At 50.2% G+C, this 19,615-nt stretch overlaps 1 protein-coding gene across 3 annotated transcripts in view; it reads right to left on the bottom strand.

Annotated features, from left to right (window-relative positions):
- Positions 1-19,615, bottom strand: part of NUFIP2 (nuclear FMR1 interacting protein 2) — a 507,895-nt gene that overhangs the window by 363,370 nt on the left and 124,910 nt on the right. For all 3 annotated transcript variants that reach the window (XM_069615277.1, XM_069615278.1, XM_069615279.1), the window contains exon 2: positions 2,130-3,824. In XM_069615277.1, the coding sequence (XP_069471378.1) occupies positions 2,130-3,824 (1,695 nt within the window). The remainder of the gene's footprint in view (positions 1-2,129; positions 3,825-19,615) is intronic.

Here is a 19,615-nt window from a genome sequence, read left to right as displayed (position 1 = left end):
TATCAAAGCCAAGAGAAGTGACGCAACGTGGCAACGAATGAGAGAATCCAGGGCAGTTGCAACGCGACCCGTTGCGGAAGGAAGCCGGTCTTGTTCCTTGTGGCAGCCATCTTGGAAACTAGACCACGGCTGTCGGTCTAGAAACAAACGTGATGGCACATCTCAATGGTGGACTCGTTTCCACTTGTCCCATAGGCGATGATGGAGCGGGCGTTTGACACCATTAGAATACCATTTAAACTAGCAACTTTATACAATTGCACCTGTAAAATGGGAGCCCTACAAATTGACTGTACATATTAAGAGATAACATTGGGACTCCATAAGGACATGCAGATGTCCACATTAGCAGACCATACAAGCTGCTATACATGTACATTAGCAGTGCTTCAAATTCCGAGACCTTCCAAACAGTCAACCATGCACATTAGCAATCCCTATATGCTGACAAGTTACAGCCATAATCATCAAGGTGCAAGAAAACCATTAAAGTTAAGTCAGAATACAGCAATTAAATACTACTTCCGTTTAATTTGCAATTTGTATGGCTGTGTAAATTATTCTTAGTAAATGAAAAGGCACATTTGTGGTGCTGCATACGTTTCTTTACAAAACAAGCACGTTCTTATCAAAAGAAAATAGTCATCCTCATTGGTCAAGTACGTTACTCCTAGGTCGAGTAGATAAAATAAGTGAAGATTTTTAAAGAGTTTGAGGCCTGTTGGGCTATCTTTCCAAGTATAGCAAGAGACCTTCAACTGCAGAATAAAAATACATTTGTGGAAAACTAACATGAACACAATCCTTGCAAATCTGTTTATCCATGTTCGAAAAGTAAGTCCCTGCTGGCGATCAGAAACAAACAAATTGCACTGCGCTCTATTTGGTATAACAAACTTAATGCTACCTTTCATCAAAATCTACAAATTATTTTATCATTTCGAAATATTAATGAAGTGCTCAAAGTACATGTTTTGAAGACCTTCCTATAAATTGCGTTTTGATTCTGAGACAGTAAAAATAAATCGACAAATGCATGCCCTTGAAACGCAGCGATCAAAAAAATATTATATTCATTAAGGGTAAGAAGTCTTCAGGTTAGCATGCCGCGATCCACACGTAAAAGAGAAACATTTGCATACAAATAAAGTAACAAACTATCAAGGCTCTCTTTGAAAATCCTGTTCATTGGCCTGTTACAATTGCCAATTTGCCAACCACTTTGAAAACCGAATTTAAAGCACAAAAGTGTAATGGAAATTAGTAAGCCGTGTGTTAGGCTTCTGGGGTTTTCCACATGAAGAACTGTCAGCTGAATCAAAGACAGAAACACATGTTGAAGTTTAACTGAGAAATTTACTTTTGGAAATTGAAAAACTGAATCTTGAAAAATAAAAAGTTTCATTCAATCAAAAGCCAGATCTGTGAAAAGTTATTGGTTCAAGTTAAAAAAAAAATCAAACAAAAGACAAAGGGTTGGGCGCAAAGTTACAGCATTCTGTCATTTGTGAAACTTAAGAAGTCTTTCCAGAAAGCTATGTGGATGAGTTCTAACCACCAAGTTTTACACAATTAATAAAACCAAATAACAGATTACTAAGCAGGTGCAAAGGGGAAGAGACCAGTAAGTTTAAGATGAATGGCATTTAAAAAAACTGCAATACTGTTCTTGAACAAGTACTACCTTTTGCTCCGCCCAAGTTGAGGCGATAACAATATTCATACCAGCGAACTTCTGGCGCCAAGTGACTGATGAAACCAAAAGCTTAGTCATAGCACCTTTACATTTCTGTGGCGTCATGGACAATAAAAAGCAGGTTAAAGAAGACTCAACAAGGGAAAACATTAATTTAAAATAAATTGCATATATCACGATCTTGACCATCAGTGTCGGGACAAAAACAAGAGAAATATAACTGCATCAAATACACTTTAATGAGAATCTTGGAGATTGAAAATGCGAGCCCAATGTTTTGGCCGGAACAAACAGGAACATCTCCAATTTAAAAACACTCTGTAAACAAAGATTCGGAGCACAAAATTATGAAAAGACTTCAAATGCACAGTTAAAAGGAGAACAGTTGCAACTTGCCCTCCCTCCCCATAAGAATAAAAAAACTCTCCATTACCTCTAGTGTGGTAAATGATAGCAGCTCTCTGGTCAAAGGAACCCCAGCTATGTTTTTTCTCTAGGATTTCTGGGCAGTGCTGTTCTTTGGCTGAGGTTAACAAAATGTTCGTCGGAGAAGCCCGGAGGGAATCTATTTCATAGTCCTTGGAAAGAAATTCTAAAACGTCCTGGCTACCAGAATCTGCTTTCTGAAGTTCACCTATATGGCGTGGTTCATGAGCCAACACAGCCCCCAGGCTTGTGACCCCTGACTTCAGGAGGCTGCTCAGCACAGTAGGGCTAGTCCGTTTGTCGAGTTCATAGGCTTTGGGAAAAACCGCTCGTTCCCCTTCAGGGGAAACTTTTTCAGCACTATGTGATAATAGATCAGCATACTCCTCCTGAAATGTGAGGTCCAGCTCCTCTGGAGCTTGCACCGTATTGGACTCTGGGCCAGCACTTGGCTCATTGATGAAGGATAACCCCCACTGGTTCTGGAAAATCTCCCCCAAGCTCTGCTGATTGGTATGGCCACAGTGGTCTGCAGGTGTCATTCCCACAAGTCCAGTTTGCATAATAGAAGGATAGATGAAAAGATTGGGCTTTTGTTCAACGACTACTACAGTTTTGCTGGGGTCGCTGCTCACCACCTCCAATTGAGATGGTAACACAGTACTGGCAGTACTGGCTGGAAGAGGCTGGTTGCCTGTGGTATAACTAGTACCGTCCGACCCTGCCAAGATAGGCCCATTGGAAAAACTTGTTGAAGTGACAGATTTCATGGCAGACATGGGCACGTGGGTCAGGCGGCTCGAAGTTTGCCCAGGAGCCTCCACAGTGGAAGATGAACACAGAAAAACAGACTGGGTTTGGGCTGCTTTGTTGAGATTCTCCTTCACTTTGCTTGCATAACTTATCTTCGGAACTATTTTTGCACTACTATTGTCCACAGGGAACACAGGGGGAGGTTTGAAAAGAGTCCACGAATCGTCTTTTGAAGCAGCAGAAGAAGCTGTCACAGGCTTGCTTTTGAGTCTCTCGTCCACCTTTTTGCTTAAGATGGGTTTGCCTTCAGAGTTTTTTCTTTGTAGCTCTGTAGAAGCAGGCTTTCCACGAACAGATTCTCCGGATCCAGACTCGTTTCTCCAGGCAGCTTTTGTGTAAGCAATCTGGATCCCCTCAGGCTGTAACAGGAGTTCAGATTTTAAATCCGCTTGGTCCTTCGCTACAGCAAGGGCAACAGCTTCCAGCTGCATTACCCGGTCCTGCAGCAGGTCCAGATCCTGGCTACTGCATCGGCCTTGGCGTTTCTTGGGGGTGCTGTAGCCGTTCTCAGATCCACTGCCATCGTTGTCAACAGTTTGGCCTGAACAGCCGTTTGCAACTAACCTAGAATTGTGTGTTACAACACCGTTTGGTATGGGCAACTGCTCAGCTTTACCAACAATAAGAATATCCTTTGGCTTATTTTCAAAAGCTTTCACATTTTTTTTGTCCACAAAGGTTTTCTGCATTACATTTTTTGCTTTTATCAGCCCTCTCCCCACAATAGGGCCACTGGCTTGAGCAGTCTCCTTGGCGCTGTAGCTGGAGCCTACATGTTGCTGGCTACCGTTTGAACAGTGGCCAGCTAGCAAATGCTGAGAATCCTCGCAGGGCGTACGTCTCAAGGGAGCCTCCCGTTCTCCCACATTTCCATTCAGTTCACCATAACCTAGAAGCAGAAGAGAACAATACAATAGTTTCAAATGCTAGCACTTTCGCAGGAAACCGATGCTCAAGACAAACAGGACAACTACATCTAGGTATTCAAAAAGATAAAATAAATATATAATTAACTACTCTCAGAAAAACAAAACGAGCTACAATGAAAAAGTTGTGCCTTAAATGGTGTTCAAACTGTTTTATGCTGATCCCCCCCCACCCTGGAGTAAAAATGTTGCTACGGGCCCCCAACCCAGATACCCCATCTGCTTTTATGTTATATTAAAAGCAGTCCCTGTACTCCCTTTTTGAAGAGCCTCCCCCTCCCCCCCGCAGCTCCTCCCGCAGACATCCTTTGCCCCCCACCCCCCTTAGGCGGGCCAGCCCCACAGTTTGAAGACCACTGTCTTATAGGGCATTACTTCCTCTGGCACGTTGCACTAATTACTACAATGGAACCTTCCTGCACATTCAGAATTATTATATTAAAACTTTTTACCAAGGGCCGCAATGTAGTTATGTGCAAATGCCTTGTGTGTCTATCGCGCAAAGTGATTAGTGGACTGAGAACTTCAATATATTCAAGCATGTGACACGTTATTTATGCACACATGTACCAATTAAATCCATGGTTACCTGCAAGTAAGCCATTCATTTTCAGCAAACTGCTTAGAAATAACACTGACAGGCTAAAGTTTGATGTTACTACTTGATATCTCTGGCTGAAAGAAATCTCAGAAGCATGCCTTTTGGCAAGGCAGGGGCAGGCAATGGGAAGGAATGGCCTCAGGGATTAGCAAGACCATTAGCATTCAATGAGTGGACAAACAGCCAAAATACCAAAAGTTGTGTGTCCCCCTCATAGGTCATCTCCCTTCTAGCTCTACTCCAACACAGTAGTTCCAGGTTACAGGTGGTGCTTAAATACCGCCTAATATTCAAAAATTAAGATTTAACCCTCAACCCACCCCCAAGAAAAAAATAATTCCAGAACACGATCTTCAGGGTGCAAACACCAACTAGTAGAACACGCTCCAGAAAGATGCACAAAATAAGCACCATTCCCATTTTGGTTGCTTAGATTTACAAACTAAGCCATTCTTGAGGTCACTGACCAACCCCTCCCCCCTTTCTATGTGTGTAAAATTCAGGTCTCCCTTTGATTTGGCCCGGATGGGGCAGAGGGACATAGCGAGTAACAGATTGTACATGCACAAGCAAAATAAGAGCTGAACAACGCCTTAAAACAAGTTTTTACATTTATTCATTACTGCAAAAGCTATGGCTAGCCCAAACGACGTATCCCTGAAAGTCCCCAAAACCCTCAAATTTTAATAATGCCTTGCCCAAGACGTTCAAGCAGTGTAGAGGGAGGCTTTACAATAAGTCATGGAACAGAACATAGTGATCTACTAGTGGGTGTATTCCAGTTTTTCTTATTGTGACATGGTCAGTGGCCTGGCGAGTGACGTTATGGATGGCTAGTAGCTTCCAACTTGAACTTTTGCCCCCGAACATAGACTACATTCAACTGGCTTCAAATTAAAGATGGTCTGTTCTTGGGAGTCGCACACCAAACCCAAATTCGCGGATCACCTCCGAGGTCGCCCTCCCGCCAATTACGTGCCCAGCAGCAGAGCAATCCAAAAACAGCAAATAAAGCACAGAAAATATTCTTCTCTTCACAAACTTGACCACTTCAACACCACCACCCTTCTACCGATAAACAACCAAAGTGACACAACTGGGAAACACCGCCATGCCAACTCAAAAGAAAGTGCCACAATACAATAAAGAAACCGATAAGGCGTGAAAACCGAGCAAGAAAGTTAGTACTAATCCCAAGATAAACCATAACAATTTCCTTCCCAGTCTCACAACACTGCTGAACCTCCACCAACATCCTTTTTTCCAAAAGAGGCCCAAGACATCTTATATTGTACGATATCACTCCACCTATAAAATGGACAAGAAACACGAGGGACAACAAGAAGAGAGACGCAGGTAGACAACCTCAGGTGTAGTGTAAAGCACAGAGAAAATCAAACATCAAACCTCCGCTCTCATCTGGCAATCCTTCATCTGAAGCAAATCGTCAACTGAGCCACCCACAAGGCTGGGCACCCTCTCGACGCAATCTTCCGCAGGGATGGAATTGCCACTACTGTCCCTCTGATAGCAGTCCTAAGGAGCAACCACTGCATGATACAGTTTACTATTAAAATTCCAACTTCCAACACCCGCAATGGCTCCAAACACAAATCTAGCTAACACAAACGAGAGAAACTGGAAATACTCAGAACAATTGATGGAAAATCCAAAACTAGACATTGACCTGTTGAACCAATTGATGGCAGATATTTGAAAAAAGAAACCTCATACCTGAATAAAACATTTTTTAAAAAACGTTTTAAAACTCTAAAGCAATTGATGCCTGTAAAAACCTTTAAACCAGTCGCAAAGAAAAAAAAATGAAAGCAGCAAGATGGCTGTGAACATTAAAGAAAACCTCTCAAAAGTTAAAAGCATGGACAAAACTTTACAGTCAATCTGACAATGAAGTACTAACAACCAAGCCGCCTGCACAAAGCAGCAATGTTAAAAGCTAAGATCTCACTACGCCGAAAGAATGCAATCTGCAACAAACCCACAGAAAGAAACAAAACAAAGAAATAAGAAAATTAGAAAACAGCAATATGCTCACACCCTCCCAAAAAATGTGCAACAACATTGCACACCATCTCAGGACCAAAATAAACAATAATTAACAGGTCATTGACAAAAGCTCCTCAAATACAACAAACTACCTACCGAATTTAGGAAAACAGATAACCTCAAGAAATAAAAAAAAATCATAATCTCTGAAGAAACCTTCAACAAGCTAGTAGAGGAGGGCAATAAGACAGGATCCCCCAGACACCTACAAAAACCTACTCCCCGAAGAAACCACCCACACTTCGACTTCCAACCATTGATTAATCAATCACTGGTAACAGTGATAGCACCAAAAGCTTACAAAACTGCTACTGAAGAACGAAGCAGGAAAAGCAGGCAACCCAATTAACTGCAGACCATGTCTAGCATACCCTACCAGACTTAAATCTTGGAGAGCCACGTAAACAACAAAATCCTGGAGTATGTTAAATAAGTTTAACTAATGGACCATTAGTCTTCTTCAGACCAATGAGAACAGAATCACTCTTCCCATATGGGATGGCCAAGATTAGCCAGGTTACTCACCGTAGTGACCACCTTACTCCTAGTCCTTAGTCCCCTTTCCTCCATACTTATGGGACATCTCTCCGTCTTGTGGGACGGGACCACAGCACTTTGTAAAAAGCATCCAAATTTTCCCAAAATGTTGTCCTTCCTCTTTCTTGTGCGGGGCCCGGCACGCGGCCGTAACCCCGCCTACCTTGGCTCCGCCCCACGCATCACCCATCAGTCCTTTTCTATCGCCAGGTCAGAGACCTATTAGCAATAACAGAGAAACCTTATTAAAAGGGGACGGCGGGCGGGCGTATGGAAGAGAGAGGACTATGGACTAGGAGTAAGGTGGTCACTATGGTGAGTAACCTGGTTATACTCCTACGTCCCGTCCCCTTTCCGCCATACTTATGGGAGAGTCCCAAGCACTCCTTACAGGAACTACGGGTGGATGGAAATACCCCTTACTGCAAAAGGTTCTTCAGCACAGCCTGACCGAACTGAGCATCAGCTCTTTAACTCCTGTCAAGACAATAATGCTTACAAAAAGGAGATGGGGAGGCCCAAGTAGCTGCCCTAGTGATGGACTACCAGGGGACATATTTCTGAAAAGCAACCCCAGCTGCCTTGCCCCGCACCAGGTTTGCATGAATACCCTTAGGAGGCTTCAGCCCTTGGACGGTGAAAGACTCCGTAATGCAGGCGGCGATCCACCGGGAAATAGTCGCCTTAGATGTCTGCTTACCCTGAGGGTTACCAAAAGTCACAAACAGTTGAGAAGAACTCCTAAGCTCGGATGTTCTATCTAGATAGAACTTAAGATTCTCCAGCATGGGGTCTGGCATGGATTCACATGCTCATGAATATTCCCCGTCGTCAGGCTGGGAATCCTTGGTAAAGAAAAAACCAGTATCAGTTTCGTTTCTGATCTGTCTTTCGTAGTAATAACCAATCACTGGTCTCTGCGTCATACTGACCACAGCCAATGACTGCCCTCTACCTAAGCACTGCCTCTGGCAGCCATCTTCAGATTTTTACCGCACGTTCATGTGTTGGGATCCTCGTGCTATTGCTCTCGAGCGTTAGTGGTAATTTTTTTCACGTTTTTTCTCAAAAACTTCGTTTTTTCGGTCAAAAGAGCCTCAAGCTCCACCGACTCTCCATCCGATCAACGGGGACCCGTGTCGGATTCGTCTGCGCCCCACAAGGGTGAAGATCTCGTCGAGCTACGCTTTTGGAGGACTCCAGAAGTTTCTCAGGCCCGGTCATGGCCCAGGAGAAGGGAAGCTCGACGCCCGGAAAGCTGTTCAGGGTCTGCCCTGGATGCCAGCTGCAGAACGTCTTCAAGGAGGACGAACACTCTTTTTACCTTTACTGCCTACATGAGGACAAGACGCACGTGGAGAAGGACTGTGCGTTTTGCGGCAACATGTCGGAGCGGACCATGAAGGACCGCCATCAACGTCTCGCCAACTAGCTGGAAGGGAAGAGCCCGTCCGGCGAGAAGAAGAGGATGAAATCCGAGTGGTCTTCTAAGACCTTTGAGGACGCCCCGGCGACGGGGGTCCAACATAAGGCCAAGCACCGCGAGTCCGCTGGCACCGGGAGCGCCGAACGGTCGGGCTCTACGGGCGCCAGGCTGGGCGCACCCTCCCCTCACCATCAACCACGAGCCAACGCTCTGGGTTGGGTAAGAGGAAGGCCGAGCACCCGGCGAGGCTCCTGGAGAGGCCCCGGTCGAGCTCGAAGGCGGAGGGGGAGCGAGGCACTGTCCCCCCCTCAAGGATAAGGCGGTGAGCGCACCTAAGGTGGTGAAGGCCTTAATCCATCCGGCCAAGCCCTCTATTGAAACTGTCGCGGCGGCCCTGGCTCAGCCTGTGGAGGCTACACCAGTGGTGGCGACCTCGGGGCTCAGAGTCTCCCTGCCACCTCGGAGGGAGTCCTCTTTTGTGCCCATCGATAGGACCCCCCGTGAAATCCCCCGTGGGGAAGAAAAAGGGGGGGCCGGGCGTCGTCGTAGATTCGGCCTCACCCTCGGAGGAGGAGCTGGTCGAGGTCTTAAGCCACGGCCTCGGCGTGGAAGAAGATCGCCCGTCGGATTCCCCTCTGCCAGCGCCGCGAGACAGCTCGGCGGCCATTTTGTTGGCTATACAGTCCTTATGCTCAGAGATAAGGACGAGACTACCGTTGCCGACGGAACCTCTCCCGTCGGGGGACCCAGAACCGGGACCTTCTGGGGTTCCCCCTACCAAGAAAAGAAGGATCCACCCTCCTCCTCCTTTTCAGCCGTCGCGCCCCTTCCAGCCCTCCTCCCCGTCCACCCGAGGGGATGATACGGGGACTGACACGGCAGCGACGGGTACAGACGACGAGGTATACGACGAGGATGTACCGTCGTCGCCTCCCACCAGGGCTTCTCCTCCCGACGAGATTGGATCGTTCCACTCCATGATCACCAGGGCATCCGAGCTTTTCCAACTCTGCCCTGAGGAGAAGAAGAAGGAAGGTTTCCTTTATCAGCGGCGCGAGGCCAAGAGGAAGACGGTCCTCGCAGTGCCTCTATTGGACGACATTTGGGATGAGGGCCTCGCCCTCCTCAAGAACCCTTCCACAACGCCAGCTAGAAGAGACCGGTACGAGAAAAAGTACCGGGTCCCGGACACGGCCCCCCTGTGCCTCCGGGCGCAGCCTACCCCGGACTCCGTCGTCTCCGCGGCGGCCAGGAAAAAAGCGGGGGGGGGTGCGGCCTCCACATCGACTTCCCCACCGGACGGCGAGGGAAAGAAATTGGACGCTATGGGACGCAGAGTCATCTCGTCTGCAGCGACGACGATTAAAGCTGCCAACGCCTTGGCTATCGTGGCCCGATACGACAGGGAGCTCTGGTACAAACTGGCTCCCCTGCTGGACTTCTTGCCGGACGACAAGAGGGCTGAAGCCCTGGAGATCCTGCAGGAAGGTGAGGTGGCTTCGGACCACGCCATTAACATTGCGACGGACATCGCCGACACTGGGTTCCGCCAGTTGGGCAACGGCGTTTGCCTTAGGCGGCGTGGATGGCTCAAGGCTACGGACTTCCATCAAGACGTTCAGACCAGAGTCCTGGACATGCCCTTCGATGGGAACAACCTGTTTGGGAAATCAGTGGACGATTCCCTTCAGGCCATTAAAGCGGACACCGAGACGGCCCGGGCCCTTGGAGTTCTGCAACGACTGACGCCCTTTCGGAGCAGCGGAGGCAAGGGCGCCTCCAAAGGTTCCGGTGGCGGTTTCTCCTCCTACCGTCAAGCGGCCCGCTCGTCGTCTCAGGAGGCCTACAGAGGACGAGGCAAGTCTGGCGGACCCCGCCGTCGTCGCCAAGGAGGTCAAGGCGGCAAAGCCTCGTCGAAGCAAGATTGAACCGGCCGTGGGGTCGGGCCCCCACCGAAGCACCCCGGTGGGAGGCCGGCTGGCGAGCTTCGTCAGCGTGTGGGAGTCCATCTCCACCGACCGTTGGGTGCTGGACACCTTGGCCCGGGGCCACGCGCTCGAGTTTCAAAGAAAGTGTCTGCGCGTCCCCCCCCCCGTGGCCAGGAAAGTATTTCACGTCCCTCAACTTCTCCTAGCGGTAAAGGCGATGCTCAGGAAGGGCGCCATCGAACTCGTCCCAAAGAGGCTTCTGGGCTCCGGAGTTTACTCGAGATACTTCCTCGTGAAGAAGAAGACGGGGGGATGGCGCCCTATCCTGGACCTGCGACGTCTGAACAAGTTCATCAAGGCGCAAAAGTTCCGGATGGTCACCCCCCAGCACGTCCTGGGTCAGCTGGAGGAAGGAGACTTCCTGTCGTCGTTGGATTTGGAGGATGCCTACTTCCATATTCCCATCCTAAAGGGGCACCGAAAATTCCTCAGGTTTGTGGTCCAAGGGCGTCATTACCAGTTCAAAGCCCTCCCCTTCGGACTACGGTCGGCACCCAGGGTGTTCACCAAGTGCCTCGCACCGGTGGCGGCGCAGCTGCGCCGCGCAGGGATCCACGTCTACCCCTACCTGGACGACTGGCTCATCCGAGCCAAGACAAGGGAGCTCGCCGTGGTTCACACGGCAAGGACCGTCCAACTTCTCACAGACTTGGGATTCTCCGTGAACTATGCCAAATCCCACCTGGTGCCCGCGCAAGACGCTCTGTTTCTGGGAGCGAGGCTCAACACAGTGTCCCTTCTGGCCTCCCCGTCGGAGGAGAGAACCAGGACCATCCTGGGCAAGGTGCAGCGGATGTTGGTGGCCGACGCGGCCAAGGTGAGGTCCATCAAGTCCCTCCTCGGAATGATGTCTTCCTGCATCTATCTCATTCCCATGTGCAGGCTCCGGATGCGCCCGTTGCAGGAGTTCCTGGACGCGCGCAGGATCCAAACGAGGGGCAGCTTCGAGGAAAGGATCACACTCGACGAGAGTTTCCGACGAGCGATCCGGTGGTGGGGCACCCGCGCGCATCTGACGGCGGGCATGGACTTCCAGACCCCAGCCCACCAGGAGACAGTGACCACGGATGCCTCCCTGGAAGAGTGGGGAGCGCACACCGAAAATCTGCACTCAAGAGGCCTTTGGCTCCCGACGGAGAAATCCCTACATATCAACGTCCTGGAGCTCCGTGCAGTGTTTTGGGCCCTCAGGTCCTTCCTTCCGTCCCTCAAGGGCAAGGTGGTGAGGATCTTCACCGACAACACCACCACCATGTTTTACATCAGGAAACAGGGCGGAACCAGGTCCCCAGCACTGTCCAAGGAGGCGCAGGACCTGTGGCATTGGGCAGTCGCCCAAGGGATGTTTCTGGTGCCGTTTCATCTGGCAGGGATAAAAAACACCATCGCCGACTCACTCAGCAGGGAGCTGCGCTCATGCCACGAGTGGGAACTACGGCAGGATCTAGTGGATCGCCTCTTCCGACGGTGGGGCACACCCCAGATCGACCTGTTCGCAACGGCGACGAACTCCAAGTGCCGGAGGTTCGCCAGCAGGTTTCCCCAGGCGAGGAGCATGGGCGATGCTTTCTCGTTCCCCTGGGATGGCCTGTTCCTCTACGCGTTCCCTCCTTTGCCACTGCTAATCCGGCTCGTCAACCAGCTCAAGAGGTCACGGTGCAGGATGATCCTCGTCGCACCTGCGTGGCCGAGGCAGATATGGTTCCCGGACCTTCTGGACTTGTCAGCGTCCCCGCCAATCAAGCTGCCGGTGGACGCGGATCTGCTCTCCAGGGAAGGAGGCGCCATCCTCCACCACGACCCGAAATCGCTGAACTTGCAGGCCTGGCTCCTGCAGCGCTAGAGTTTGGAGGATACGACATACCGGCCGACTGCAGAGAGGTTCTTGCACAGGCCAGGGCGTCCTCGACTCTTAAATGCTACGGACACAAATGGAAGAGGTTCTCTGTCTGGTGCCACGCACAGAAGATTAACCCTCTACGGATTACGGCTCCCCAAGTACTGCCGTACCTGCGGACGCTGGCCAAAGCTGGACTGGCACACGCGTCCATCAAGATTCATCTTGCTGCGATCTCCCGATACACCAGAACCACGGGGCGGACGTCCTTGTGGTATCGTCTGGTGAAAGAGTTCATGAAGGGACTGTTCAGATCGTTCCCGTCGGTGAAGGCTCCGGCCCCGGCGTGGGAGCTCAACGTGGTGCTGACCAAGCTCATGGGACCTCCGTTCGAGCCTCTGCACTCGGCCCCGTTGAAGTTTCTGTCGTGGAAAACAGCGTTTCTTGTGGCCATCACCGCCGCACGACGGGTGGGAGAGATCCAGGCCCTTTCCTGCAAGGCCCCGTACTTGACTTTTCACGACACAAGGGTAGTGCTCAGGACGCACCCCTCCTTCATGCCCAAGGTACCGTCGGACTTCTATCTCAACGAACCCTTGGTGTTGCCTGTATTCTTCCCGTCGCCTTCGTCACCGGCTGAGAGGACTTTGCACTCGCTGGATGTGGCTAGAGCGCTGAAGTTCTACGTGGACCGCACAAAGTGTTTTCGGAAGACGTCACAACTCTTTGTGAACTTTGGACCGGTTAATCAGGGGAAGGCTCTCTCGAAGGCTTCCATTTCCAGATGGCTCTCCGGCTGTATCATGTACTGTCATCGGTTGGCAAACCGACCGCTGCCTGGCCGTCCGAGAGCCCATTCCACCAGAGCGATCCCAGCTACCACGGCGTTCCTGTCTGGTGTGCCCCTGCTGGACATATGCAGGGCTGCTATGTGGAGGTCGATGCACACCTTCACGAAGTTCTACTGCGTCGATCGGGATTCCAGGGAGGAGTCCAGGGTCGGCCAAGCAGTGCTGCGCAACCTGTTCGCCTGAGGTGAGCCTGGTGAGGAGGCAAGATGCTTAATGTTGAGTTTGATGCAATGCTTAATGTTGAGCCTTTGCCACCTCCCGTGGTTGTGCATGTGTGTACTGCTATGTATTCTTTATTCATGAGCATGTGAATCCATGCCAGACCCCATGCTGGAGAAGGAACAAGTTACTTACCTGAAACTGTTGTTCTCCAGCATGGGTCTGGCATGGATTCACATGCGAACCCTCCCGCCTACCCCTCTGCGGCTCTTCACTTGGTCATACTGCCACTTCACGTGCTTCCAAATCTGAAGATGGCTGCCAGAGGCGGTGCTTAGGTAGAGGGCAGTCATTGGCTGTGGTCAGTATGACGCAGAGACCAGTAATTGGTTATTACTGCGAAAGACCGATCAGAAACGAAACTGATACTGGTTTTTTCTTTACCGAGGATTCCCAGCCTGACGACGGGGAATATTCATGAGCATGTGAATCCATGCCAGACCCATGCTGGAGAACAACAGTTACAGGTAAGTAACTTGTTCCGCCCTTCTGATATCGAGACAATGCAGAACCCTTTCAGCCTCTGAGGTAGAGTTCGGAAAAAAGACAGGCAGGGAGATCAACTGATTCAGATGGAAATCAGATACCACCTTCGGCAGGAACGCAGGATTCGTCTGTAGGACTACCTTATCCTTGTGAAAGACCAAAAGGAGATGCTCCACTGACAAGGCCTGGAGCTCACTCACCCGCCTTGCTGACGTAACAGCGACCAAAAAGGACACTTTCGAGGACAGGTACTTGAGGGCCACCGTGGCCAATGGCTCGAAAGGCTTATGACACAGCGCCGTCAGGACTACATTTAGATCCCACGACGGGTGCGTACTACGAATTGGAGGATAGAGGCGTGTCAAGCCTGCAAAATGCCTCTTAACCACTGGATTACTCAGAGTAAGAGCATTGGTCCGTAGAAAGGTAAGTGGCAACCGCTGAAAGGTAAGTTCTGCAAGACAGAACATGCACACCCGACTCTGCTAAGAAGGATACAAAGGACAAAACCGTGTCAATTGTAGACGCCTTGGGTCCAACTATTTATCCAAACACCAATGACAGAACCTGAGCCATTTACTTCTGTACTGGGACCTAGTCGAGGGTTTCCTGGCTGCCTAGATAATATGCATGTTATCCGCAGAAAAGTTAAGATGTTCTATAGACTTGAACTCAGGCACCATGCTGCCAAGCTGAGCGATTGTGGGGAGGGGTGCCACAGCTGCTATTCCCCATGATGAAGATCGGGAGTCACTGGTAAACTGATCGGCGGATACATCAACATGTGTTGAAGTTCTGAGAACCAAAACCTGGTGGGCCACCACGGGGCTATGAGTAGAAGGGAACAGTTCACCGAGTTCTTCAGCTTCCAGATTGCTCGGTAAACTAGAGGCAGGGGCGGGAAGGCGTAAGATTTCATGTTATGCCATGGAATCTCGAGGGCATCCCCCAGAGAGGAGGCTCCCAGCCACCCTCTGGAGGCATGCTGAAGAAGCTTCTTGTTTACCTCTGTAGCGAAGAGGTCCACTTCCGGTGTGCCCCAATGCAAGAAAATCCATGAGAGGACCTACGCCTTCAACTCCCACTCGTAGCTGACCACTGTTCGCCAGCTGAAGGCATCCGCTGTAACATTCAGCTGGCCCGGGATGTGCACTGCAAGCAGTCAAACACCATGAAGCACAGCCCACTCCCAAATCTGGATGGACAGGTCCACGAGAGGAGGAGACTTGGTTCCCCCTGCTTGTTGATGTAATACATCAGCATCATATTGTCCTTGCCTATGCGGACCACCTTGTTGGCTATGATCGGTCTGAACGCCCTGAGCGTTCGGAAGATCGCCAGAAGCTTTAAAAGATTTATGTGAAGGCGCTTGTCCTGAGGCGACCAGAGATCCGAGACCTGAAGAGGATCCAACTTCGCACCCCACGCCAGAAGGGAGGAGTCTGTTGTGATCATCAGGGGCTGGGTCCTGGAACCCTGCACCCACCAACAGGTTGCTCTGAGATGACTACCACTCCAGGTCCACTCTCATGGAAGCCGGAATCATTATCAACTTGGAATCCAGGTCCACAGCCTGACGCCAAGAGCGACGAAGAGCCACCTGAGTCTGCCTCATTTTGAGATGAGCAAGAGGAAGAGCCAACACGCATAAGGCCATGAGGCCCAGAAGCCTCTGGAACCACCATGCCGACATGCTCTCCGACTGCGCAAACTGACATTTTGTCCCCGGTCAGGTACACTTTGCAGTCGATCGTGTTCCAGCGAAAACCCAGGCAAATCAAGTCCTGCGAGACTGTCATGGAAGATTTCCTCCAGTTCACCGACAGTCCAAGATGGAACAGGAGCTGAAGGAGACTGAAGATTGCACGCTGCTTTCAACGGGCAAGGACTGCGTAAGAGCCAGTCGTCCAAATACGGATATACATGGATACCCTGCAGACGAAGATAGGCCGCAATCACCGACATCTTCGTGAAGACACGCGGCGCAGAGCTGAGGCCAAAAGGAAGCACTCGAAACTGGAAGTGCTGCTCTCCCAAAGAGAAACAGAGATATCTCTTGTGTGGATTCCAAATCAGGATATGCATGTACGCATCCTGAAGATCCACCACGCTGAGCCAATCTGCAAGGAGGATCGTATCTGGCCGGGCGTGATCATCTTGAATTTCTCTTGGGGTAGGAAAAGATTGAACTGGGAAAGGTCTAGGATGGTGCGCAAGCCAGCCTGTTTGGGTACCGTAAACAGCCGGTAGTAGAAGCGCTTCCCAAGTTTCTGAACCTCGGCTTTGAGGGAGGGCGAGCCCGACAGCTGAAAAGGAGGGTTGGAAGGTGGGGTAGGGGTAAGCAGAAGCCCGCCTGAGCAACTGACAAGACCCATCTGTCTTCGGTGATGGTCTTCCACGCCTCCCAATGAGACACAATGCGTCCTCCCACCGGGGTCTCGTGCGAGCGTTGAGAACTCTCATTTTGCAGGTTGTTCAGTGGAGTTGCCACCTGAACCAGAGGAGGAGGCTGAGGAGCGGGAGAAAAACCGAGTCCGTTGTTGCCCTCCGGCGGTTATTCCCCAAAGGGGAATCCACTCTGCGGGATTTCCGGTCTAGGAAGCCCCTAAAGCCAGAGGAGGGTCGACTTTGCGACAATGACCTCTGTGCCTTAAAAGGAGTCTTAACAAGGACCGACAAGGACTTCGCTGTCTGGGTGCTATCCTTCGTCTTGGTTAGCTCTACATCTGTTGTAGAATGAAAGAGCTCCTTACCATCAAACGGAAGGTCTAACACCTTGTCCTGTACTTCCTTCGACAATTTGGTGGCATGCAGCCACGCCTGACGCCAGGTATCTACCCCCAGCATGAGGCCCCGAGCCGAGGTGTCTATGTGATGAGCCGCAGCCTCCAGGAGATCCTGGGCCAAGACCCTGGCATCGGATAACCCCGCTTTAAAGTCTTCCAGCTTCTCGACCGGGATGAACTCCTCAAACTCCGACAGACCTTTACACATCCGCATATTAGCCCCCGCTAACACCAGTTCGGCATTGGCCTGCCGGAGCTGCAAGGCCGAGTTGGTGAAAATCTTCCTCCCAAGGGAGTCAAGGAGCTGGTCCTCCTTCCTCGGAACCTGAGTAGCCGTCATAGAAGAGGACGCAGCAGGCCTGGACTGTAAAGTGGCGGCAGCCACCACTGTGGAGGAAGGGGGCGGACAAGACGACAGGGCCACCTCTTCGGAAGAATGCAGCCTGTATCGCTCATCAATTTTCTTATTGACAAAAAGTCCAGAGTGTGGCTTTTCCCAGACCCTACGGACCTCGGCTAGAACGTCCTTCTGCAAGAACAGGCCGGTACGCTCCAGAGGAGACGGGGTGAATGCCCCAGAAAGCACGCCCTCCTGCGGAGCGGGTGCCTTGGGCACCGGAACATCCAAGAAGCACATCATGTCCAGTACCCGGTCATGAAAAGCTCTAATCGAGCGCGGCAGGTCCTTGTCATCCTGTTTGCCCTGCACGTCATCCGACAGGTCAGTGTCCTGCTGAGCCGTGTCAGGGCTGCCTTGTCCACAGGGGACAATGGAGGCAAGTGCGGGACAGTAGGAGAAGGCACCGTAGGTAAAGGGGGTGCCGACGGAACCACCGGAGGAACAGGCGGAGCCGGAGGTGGACATATTTCTCTGAAAAGCCCTTTGAAATATTCCCTCATGGGATCGGTACGCATAAGTGTCTGAAATTTGCCGAAAAAGGCTTCCTCCGAGGACTGCTTTGGAACGGAGGAGGCCTCTCATGAGGAGGATAATTCCAGGGACGTAACGGGGAAGGTTGCCACAAAGGCCCATCACCCGACATATCCACGAAAATCAAAAGGTGCCAACCCGCAGGCAACGAAACATTGTGCCAAAGGGGCATCTGAGCGTTCCAATCAGACTGGCAGATCAGGATGCGCACAAGAAACCCTATGTTCATCCACTGAGCTAAGCCCTACATCTGAGGCCGATGGCGTAGTTGTATGAGAAGCACCAAAAATGGTCGCCACGGTTGTGGCGGGAAGGGCCGCCATTTTGTCCTCACCTGAAGGGAACTGCGGCACGTGAGGAAGTGAGGCAGGGGTCCCCGTCGGTGGATCTGGGGTCTTAAGTTTAGCCTTAACATAAGGAACCTCGGCAGAGCCGGCACTATGAGGCCTGGAATGTTTCTGCGACATACCAACTGCCAAATTAGCTTTACCAGGAAGGACCTCGGCGCTGCCGGTAAAAGAAGATGTCCTTCTTTGCCCTCTCAACAGATCTGGCGTCGCCGCAAGAGCGGGAACGGTGAGAAACAGCTTTGATAAAGGTTCCCAGTCTAGTGCCCAAAGTGTAGATTGTAGATTTTGCCATATAGAAGGTACTACTGAATCGCTGAAACATCTGGTGATTTTTTTGTAAATATTATGATGTACTAAGATCTAGACATCTAGGAAATTATCTATATTCTGATATTGAATTATCAAAATTTGCACTACGTAATAGGTGTATGTGGTGGAATAGTTCTAAGTTGCTTATTAATCTTACCAATTTTTTCAAGGAAATAATTAAAGATATTTCTGTACTGAATGAACTAATTGAACTGAAGTTTTAGCTTTTTGTTGTTTATGGAAATATGAAAATGAATAGAAAAAATGTATACTGTTTTTTTTCTTCTTTTTTTCTTCTTTTTAAGACAAGGAAAATATTGTTATGAATTGTAAAGTTTCATTTTGAACTAATTGTATTGAAGTTTTAACTTTTGTTGACTAGGGAAAAATGGAAATGAATTGAAAATGTATAGTTAATTGCTTTTTTGCATTTTTTAAAGCAATGAATTTATTGCAATGATTTGTAAAGTTTCATTTTTGAATCAAACAATAAAAAAAATTAAAAAAAAGAAACAGCCTTCACCAATAAGGTCTTAACAGACCTCTCAGAAGAGTTGGTAACTTTAGCCTCTGCACGAGGGACCTCGGACCCTGGTCTGGTAACAGCGTTACTAGCATGGGCCTCGAACATCCGTTCGGTAACTCCAAACCCAACCAAGGCCTTGGGGCGCACCCTGGTCTTATTTTTGAGGGAAGCCGAAAGAGAGCCCTCAGAGTGAGCTCCGATACCCCACGACTCAGTAGAACTGGGTCTACAAGCAGCCCCCACAGGAGGGGCCTCGGAGCGTACTCCATTATTCACAGGCCCCTTACGGAGACCCTCGGAGAAAACTCCAGTAAAATTGATTAGGCCCCACTGGCACCCCGGGACAATCCCCGGTGACAGAGCGATCAACGCCCCTCCTGGCTCTCGAAGACCCCAGAAAGGTATCTCCCGGCCGTGGTGCTCTGAAAAGTAAAGAACTTACCGGGCGCTGCTTCTTTTTGTCGATAAAATCCTGAAAATGCGAAGGGGGAGTTTGTCAGAACACCTCCTCCCATCGCTCCAACTGACGTTGAAGAGCCCGGACTAAAAGGGAATCACAGTAGAAACAGGAGTCCCCAACGGTGATCCGGACCCAAGCACTCTAAACAAAGAGGATGGGGATCCACCCTTGCAAAGCATCGGTGACACGATGAACAATCAGGAAAGTCTAGTTTGAATGACAGACAGACTAGTACACGATCGCTAGCGAGAGCCAGAGAGGAAAAAGGGAAGAAAAATCTTCCGCGGATGCAAGTGCGTCCAGTCCCGATCGAGCGGAGAAAAGGACTGATGGGCTATGCGCGGGGCAGAGCCAAGGTGGGCGGGGTTACGGCCGTGTGC

Source organism: Ambystoma mexicanum, chromosome 9, assembly GCF_040938575.1.
Source record: "Ambystoma mexicanum isolate Mex_15411 chromosome 9, UKY_AmexF1_1, whole genome shotgun sequence".
Taxonomy (NCBI): domain Eukaryota; kingdom Metazoa; phylum Chordata; class Amphibia; order Caudata; family Ambystomatidae; genus Ambystoma; species Ambystoma mexicanum.
Note: the sequence above shows the minus strand (reverse complement) of the source record. Positions and strands in the feature narration are given on the sequence as shown.